The following is an 8313-nucleotide window of genomic DNA, read 5'->3' on the forward strand; positions in this document are numbered from 1 at the left end:
GTAACCACACACATTGAAGGCTGAGCAGCTTTTATCAGATCAAGTTTTCATTTCTTTCTCTCAAGAAGTTTTCTTTTATCTTTAAGGTGTTAGTCACACAGCAAGCAGGACTGATCTAAATAGATAAGCAGGACTGTTTTATTGCTCATGACTAAACCACATTGAGCCTTTCTGTAAACTCAACTCTACCTACTTCTGCTCAGCCAGGAAGTTCCCTCCAGTCACAGCTACCTTCACAGCTGATTCAAGTTTGCTTTGTTGCATGAAAAGGCGGTTTTCATTGGTTATTGATGGGTTACACAACTGTACCCCCATCGAAGGTTCGACAACCTCTTAGTAAATTTGCAAGAGGCTAATGCAGCGATGTCCAACGTCCATCCGTGAGCCGCCATCCTGCAGGTTTTAGGCCATTTCCACACAAAACCCCAAACTTTTCCCTTTGCACATAAAAAAGTATTTACACAACACAACTGAAACTATCTTTGTGCAGACAGAAAATGCTTTAAGGACTGGAACCTATGTACTGTGCATGGTAGAACTGTAGAGGTGGGTGAAACCCAGGTCTTATCCAGGGGTAACCCTCCACTTGTGTCGAGGTCAAGTGATTATCTGATGCATGTAATCTAGGAAGCATGTATTACTTTGAGAACAAATAAATTAAAAAGATCCAGCAACATAAACAGAACTTTGATTTCCATCATTGTTGTTGTGGAATGTAAACAGGACGTGAGGGCCAGAACTAGACATTTCTGCTCGAGAAGTCCCAGGTGAGGAACCAGACAAAGAGCAGTTCAAGAAGACCCCTATGATGATGTCTTTTCACGCTTTATCACTCAGACATGAGTCACTGAGGGAGGACATTACTGGGTGAAATTGGTTTGCTCCACACAGTGTCTGGCCGCTCCGTCAGAGCAATGATTACAAACCCTGGTCCTCAAGGTACACTATCCTGCAGGTCTTAGATTTCTCATGCTATGAAAACCAGAGTTGAGAATCACTGCCTTAGAGAGAAGATGAGAAACTCATGAGGGAGGGGCTCAGAGTAGCGCTGCTGCTCAGCATTGAGGAGTCAGCTCAGGTGGCTCTGAATTCTGATCAGGATTCCTTCTAAAGATTGGACGCCTCCCTGGAAAGGTTTTCTGGGCATGTCCTACAGGGAGGAGGCCCTGGGAAAGACCCAGAAGAAACTGGAGGGACTGTGTCCTTGACTAGCTTGGTAACGCCTCAGGATCACCTTGTTGAGCTGGTACAAGTGGTAGTTTAAAGTGTTTGTTTTTTTTAAATTGTTATCTAGATATCTAATTTCATGCCATTTGTTATACTAGTAATTTTGAGTTTGGTCCTTTATGGAATAAATGTGTACAAAACATAAGCCAGCCTGTCTATTTCTGATAAAAAACTTTCTTTGCAACTACTTTTACCAGAATCTGGAATCGTCGACAGGATCGGTTCAAAATTCACCTACATGACTCTTAAAAAGAATTATGTGGTGGTTTCCTTGAACCATCCTTTCCCTGCAGGGGTGTGTTCAAAGTTCTACACATCACACAAACCTTTTATTATCAAAATTTAAACTCAAGATTTTATTCCTAACTACAACTTAAACATTTTTTTTGGATGCTTCTCTGACTCTTGAGCTTCCATTTATACCCAGATGACTGTACACTTTCAGTGGCAGTTGCCCAAGAAAGCTGAAGAAATGTGGTGACACCCAGTGCTTAGTGGTTATGCCTCTGAATTCTTTTTGCAAAAAAACACATGTTTCACAAACATTCTTGAGTAGGTGGATGCTGGCCTCAGTTGGGCTGTCTTGGGGAACCTGATTCTCCTCAGCATTGGGGGAGTGAGTTGCACTTGGGCTCCTAGGGTCCTGGGAAAATTCTTTTTTTTTTTTGGTGTGTGTGTGTGTAATTTTTTTTTTAATTTCTTAATTTCTTTACAGCTTGTCTGTCTTGTCGTAGGTGCTTCTGATTGTCAGCTTTGTTTTCTTACAGATGTAACAGCGTTTTTTTTTCTTCCTGTTTTAGATGAACAACTGATAATGTTACTTTGTGTATCCTTTTCTCTTTTTTTTGTTTTGTCTCTGCTTTTCACTCTTTTACTCTTTCATTTACTCCCCCCACCCTCATCCCTTCAGCATAAAAATATGTAAGGACAGTATTAGTCAAATTAAAAATAAAGAATAATACTTGAGAATACAACTTAAATTATCAAGAGGGCCTTATGTCCTCTATGATGGGGATCATCCTCTTGGAAAAGCAAATGTGTTCAGCATGCACATCAGCCGGACCACATCTGACGAGTCAGTAAGAGAAAAATCTCAGGCTGTAAATCACAGAGGCTTCATGACTAATAAGAACCTGGATGACAGGCTGCATTAAATGTCTCATATGAGCTCACCATACTGTGATTTAGGATGAATGTATCCACCAGAACTACGTACAGTTCTGTGATTTCCTGCTGACCTGAACATGAAGCTATACAGTCAGCTCTATAGAAGACCTAGATCTAGATTTTCTGTTCTCCTCTCAAACGAGATGCATCAACCTCAAATTCCTTTGCCACTCATTTACCACCAAGTCTGACTTTTAACCCATACCTACCCAACACCACACAACTCTGTACAGAAAACCTGCCTTTAGCACTGTGACATTTGCACAGACTCCCATCATGCATCTACTCTGCTAAACGCTGCATCTGATCAGACATAACAGAGCATCAGAACCACCGCAGGTTAAAGTCCCATCTCCACTCAGATAAGCACGTCAACCTACAAGGAGATAATAATCCAATAACTATCAATCACCAGGTAAGATTTAAACATACAAATATAATAATCTGATTAGATGAGACATTTAAATGTAATCAGGAAGACGTCAGTGTGCATTTTCTAGAGCTGTTGTAGCCCTTTGCTAAACACTACATGGGTTAACGAGATAATCATTTCTTCCTCCTGTTTTATTTGAAGCTTTCTGAGTGTCAGAGTGAGGTAGCGCATAACTGAGAGAACAGCCCACCTGAGTGAGACCACTGTGAACAGAACACAGTTCACTTCCACACTGACGGAGTCCTCCTGTTCACACGATGATCGTCTTCACCTCCACGCTGGCTTTACTCTGCAGTAAGAACATCTTTCTCTGTTTTCCTTGTAGAAAGACAATAAACTACACATTTACAGTGCATGATTTGAAGGCACAGTTTGTTGAATTTGAACTTCATGAATGTTTGTCCTGTTTGTTTCAGGTTGGATCTCTGTATCAGTGTCAGAGTTTCACACTGTGGAGGTTCAGCCTGGTGAAGAAGTCACACTGATCTGCTCTAACTTTAGCAGAATACCCGTTCACATACTTTGGTTCAAACTTGTCAACGAACCCAACGCTAGCTGGATCTCCTCTATGTTATCGTCTGATTCCAATGCTAAGCTACGTGATGGATATAACAACAGTAAATTTATTATGACTTCCAACAACACAAACATTTTTCTGAACATCAAACAACTGGAATTTTCTGACTCTGGACTGTATTTCTGTGGATATACTAAAGACGGACACCCGGTTACTTTTGGTGCAACATATTTACAGGTTGAAGGTAAGATTGTCATTAATATTGTATTTATTGTTAAATCAGGCCAGTGCTGCTGAATATAATATATATATTTTTTCTCCTGTAGATGTGGTTAATGGGTTAGCCAGTGTGCTGAATGTGGTCTTTGCCTGTCTGACTGTTTTCCTGCTAATGGTCGTCATCGGTCAGGCTTTCAGAATCAGGACATTTCATATTGGTTTGTTTTCATTTAAACTAAAAATTTAATTCACAAAAATAAATAAATAATTGAATAACCAGATTAACTGTTGTTGTCATTCAGCTCAAACTGAGAGACAGAGTCCACAACACAGTCAGGTAATCATTTTCTGATTGATAAATACTTCATGTTTAGACTTATTAATATGCTAAATTAGTGATCGTAAAACTTTCATTTCCAGAACCTGGACTCTGATGCCCTGAACTACACAGCTCTGAGTTTCCCTCTCAAAGCCAACAGGACCAGAACATCAGCACTAGAGACGGAGATGGAGACACATGTGGTTTATGCTGCTACGAGATAGACTCACCAACCCAGTGACTGCAGCTCAGAGGGAAAATTATCCTTTGACTTTCTATCTGTTAGCGAAGCAGTATGATGGAAGAGGTGTGAGCAGAGGTCTGATCACATCCAGATAGAGTTGGAGAAAATATCATGTCATATAAAACAGGAAGAGGCATCACAGTTTAGTGGAAAAACACAACAAGAAGACTCTATTAACCATGTTTCTATCTCCAGATGTTTGGCTGAGAAATACCAAGATAACAGCCAATATATACAAAAGGTTCTTCTTCACAGCAAAGCCACATTGAGATTTTCCACTGTGGTTTCAGCAAACTGCAAAATAAAATCTCAACCTTGCTGAGACTGTTAGCTGTCTGCATCATAACCACAAAACAGCGGTACAGTGAGAATTACTCCAACACGTTATTTAGCTCTGAATTGTGGGTAAAACATGGAGGAACTGATCAGTAATCACATGTTGTTTCAAGCATCATGGATAGATTATAGCCAAGTCCTGGTCTGATGTTCAGAAATGTGTAAAATAGGAGTTTTATATTCAGAGATTTGGTCAAATTTTTTGTACTTTTCATGTTTTGGATGGAAATGAACACAATACTGAGCAGTTAAAAGAAAGAAGAAAGAAAGAAAGAAAGAAAGAAAGAAAGAAAGAAAGAAAGCTCCTTTTATACCCAATCCTGGCACCCTCACCTGTCACTAATTAATTTACTGATAATTAAACAAGGTTAAACAAGGTTACTTGTATATTATTTTTCTGTCTTTCTTTACCTCTCTGCCAATTTTTTCTGCATGAGTTGCTGAGATCATGTTCATTTTTTAAATTACAAACAATAAAGTTGGTGAATTAAAACCTTGAAAGTCATGTCATCCTTTATAATGAAAATTAATAAGAAGAAATTGTGAATTTTAGTTTAACAAATCAACATTTTTGCCTACATAGTTTATATTAACTGATTTGACAAAATAAAAACCTCAAACAATATTTCACAAACTGCTTGCTACAGCTAAAGAAAATGTGATTAATCATGTGAAAGAGAGAGGATTTACATTTATAAAAAACACTAAAAGTTACAATATAATGTGTAATGAACTGTAAGTTCTGTTTATTATGACTAATGTGTTATAAAGGATGATGCCATTCTTTGTCTCTTCCTACTTGGATGTGGGGGGACCTGTGTTGTTAGGGGCCTCTTTGGTGATTCTCCAGCAGAAGCTGGTCGCCATGGATGTGCATCCTCTCCTTGTGGCCAGGATTATAGACCACTGTTTTTGTGAGGTGGGGAAGCTGTATGGGGCTCCACAGGGGACTGTGCTCTCACCCGTCCTCTTTGCCCTTTGCACCACTGACTTCCAGAACAACTCAGAAACATGCAGAAATTCTCTGATGATACTAAAGCATCAGGAGGGGGTAGAGGAGGAAAACTGGAGCCTGTTGAGAGATTGTGTAGCACAGTGTCACCAAAACAAGTTCCAGCTGAACATCTCCAAAACCAAGTACATGGAACTGGACTTTTTTTTACTGTTTTACTGCAGCTGGTTCTGGACTCTGGGGACAGTCCTGGAGCAGAGGACCTTGACCAGGGTTAGCCTTTCAAGACCACCTTCATGATGCAGAGGAACAGACTCCAATTGTATATGGGTCTTTAAGTAGCCTAAATATTTACCAGTGCTGCTTGAGTTTTTAGTGCTCTTTTTTTAATCATTTTTATTTTTTATCTTTGTAAGTGAGCTGCAGACTACGTTTAATTTTACTTGAGATTAATAAAGTACTAAAGTATTAACATCAGTATAAAACAAGCTGGCTTACAGAAAACACACACAATAAATTATTTTACTGTGTAAAAATCAGACATGACAGAAGAGGTTGTTTTTTTTTATTACACATTAATCACAAAGTTTGTTTCATTTCATTCATAACCTACATAGAGAAATGTAGTTGGATTAAAATATCTGATATTTTTTTTATACATTTTAAAACATCAAAAAGATTCTATAAAATGTCTTCCAGTTAAAGCAACACCTATCCATTTTGATTTCACCTTATCAAGTCCACTTTTTCTAGTTTAAGTCTGACTCTAACTCTGCTTTATTGTTGCATCTGTTTCATTTTCAGCTGTAGACAAACTCATTTGCATCTGAAACTTCAAAGTCATGAACGGCTGCTGAAACTCTTGTTCAGGTTCCTCCTTCAGTCTATCTGGTGGCAGCATAAACAACATTTGGCTCCAGCTCTCTTTTTCTTCTTTGTTGGTTAAAAGTCACTGATGCATAGTTCAACTCATCAGAGTCAGGGTTCTGTAAGACAAGACAGGTTTATTTATACAGCACATTTCATACAAAAGGCTGTACATGATCAGAAGAAACAGACAGGAATATTTTTCTGGTCTTTGAGGAAACCAGCAGCAACATTCTGGGTTCATTTCAGTTTTCTTGTTAATTTTTTTAGAGACCTGAACAATACTCTAGGATGCTGAGCCATCAGTCTTCTTATTCTAGATCTATTTTTCAGATGGTAAAAGACTGATTTGGTTCCTGCTTTAAAAGGACGCAACTGGTAGATTTTTGCACTTTGGCGCCGCCAAGCGAAGGCTAATTCAGCATTCAGTTATATTGCTCTAAAAGTCTGATCTGACATTTTTAACGTTGCTGACAAAGTTGGAGACTGATCTTTGTTTCCAAAGAGAGTTTAATCTTTATTTAGCTGAAGAAAATTCTGGCACATCCAGCTACATACATCTAACTTTTGTGTCTAATGTGTAGACTACCTTAGGGAGACAATGATTTAGAGCTAAATATTGCAGCTATAATTATAGGATATTTTCTTTCCTTGGTCTAATCTAGTGGGAGCATGTAGAAAAATAAGGAGCCCAGGATGGAGCCTTGTGGAACTCCGCAAGACATCTGCATTTGACCTGTGCTATAGTTACCAACTGACACAAAGTAATCCCTGTCCTTCAGACAGGATTCAAACCAGTTCAGCATTAGACCAGAGATTCCCACCCAGTTTTCCAGTCAGTCTAAAAGGATGTTATGTTTGACCATATCAAAAGCTCTAGATGAATCAAAACCAGACTGATGCCACTAATTAAATTCACATGGATGTCTTTATCGACTGTGATGAGGGCAAGTTTTAGTGATATTTTGACATAAAGTCATCAAAAAGTGCAAAAATCTTTGTAGAAAAACATCTTATACAGTTATACAATGAAAACTTAGAGGATTTGAGATGGGCCTGTAGCGGTTCATTACTGAAGTGTCCAAAAGGCGCTTTTTAAGTCGTAATGTGATCGCTGCGGTTTTCAGGTTTGTGGGAAACAGTCTGAGTTAATATACACAGAAAACAGAAAATAGTAAATAGCATGCTACTGCAGGTTTCAGTGCTGTATATAACCCCTGGCAAAAAGTATGGAATCACCAGTCTTGGAAGAGCACTCATGCAGTTGTTTTGTTGTGTAGAACAAAATCAGAAGACAAACATGACACAAAACTCTAGTCATTCCAAATGGCAACTTTCTGGCTTTAAGAAACAATAAAAGAAACGACGAAAAAACATTATGGTAGTCAGAAAAGGTTACTTTTACTGACCAAGCACAGGGGAAAAAATATGGAATCACTCAATTCTGAGGAAAAAAACATGGAATCAGTCTGTTTTCACAACCAAAAACAAGATTCTAACACCATTAATACTTAGTTGCACCACCTCTGGCTTTGATAACAGCTTTCAGTCTCTGAGGCATGGATTTGATGAGTGACGAACAGTATTCATCATCAATTTGGCTCCAGCTCTCTTTGATTGTTGCTGCCAGATCAGCTTTGCAGGTTGGAGCCTTGGTATGGACCAATTTTTTCAATTTCCACCACAGATTCTCAATTGGATTGAGATCCGGACTATTTGCAGGGCATGACATTGACTTTATGCGTCTTTCTTCAAGGAATGCCTTCACAGTTTTTGCTCTATGGCAAGATGCATTGTCATCCTGGAAAATGATATCATCATCCCCAAACATCTTTTCAATTGATTGGATAAGAAAACTGTCCAAAATGTCAGTGTGAACATCTGCATTTATTGAGGAAGTGACAACGGTCATTTCCCCGGTGCCTTTACCTGACATGTAGCCCCATATCATCAAGGACTGTGGAAATTTTGATGTTTTCTTCAAGCAGTCCTCTTCATAAATCTCATTGGAACGGCACCAAACAAAAGTTCC

The 8313-nt window shown here is 38.8% G+C and overlaps 1 protein-coding gene across 1 annotated transcript; it reads left to right on the forward strand.

Moving 5' to 3' along the window:
• The first annotated feature begins 2719 nt into the window (after window positions 1–2719).
• On the forward strand, window positions 2720–4375 carry LOC121639911. The gene is made up of 6 exons (XM_041985512.1): window positions 2720–2809; window positions 2969–3121; window positions 3244–3588; window positions 3671–3781; window positions 3866–3900; window positions 3984–4375. Exons 2-6 carry the CDS (start codon window positions 3085–3087, stop codon window positions 4104–4106), a joined length of 651 nt encoding a protein of 216 aa, XP_041841446.1. The 5' UTR covers window positions 2720–2809; window positions 2969–3084; the 3' UTR covers window positions 4107–4375.
• The last annotated feature ends 3938 nt before the right edge of the window (window positions 4376–8313 follow it).

The sequence above is a fragment of the Melanotaenia boesemani genome, chromosome 5 (genome assembly GCF_017639745.1).
Source record: "Melanotaenia boesemani isolate fMelBoe1 chromosome 5, fMelBoe1.pri, whole genome shotgun sequence".
In the NCBI taxonomy this organism is placed as follows: Eukaryota; Metazoa; Chordata; class Actinopteri; order Atheriniformes; family Melanotaeniidae; genus Melanotaenia; species Melanotaenia boesemani.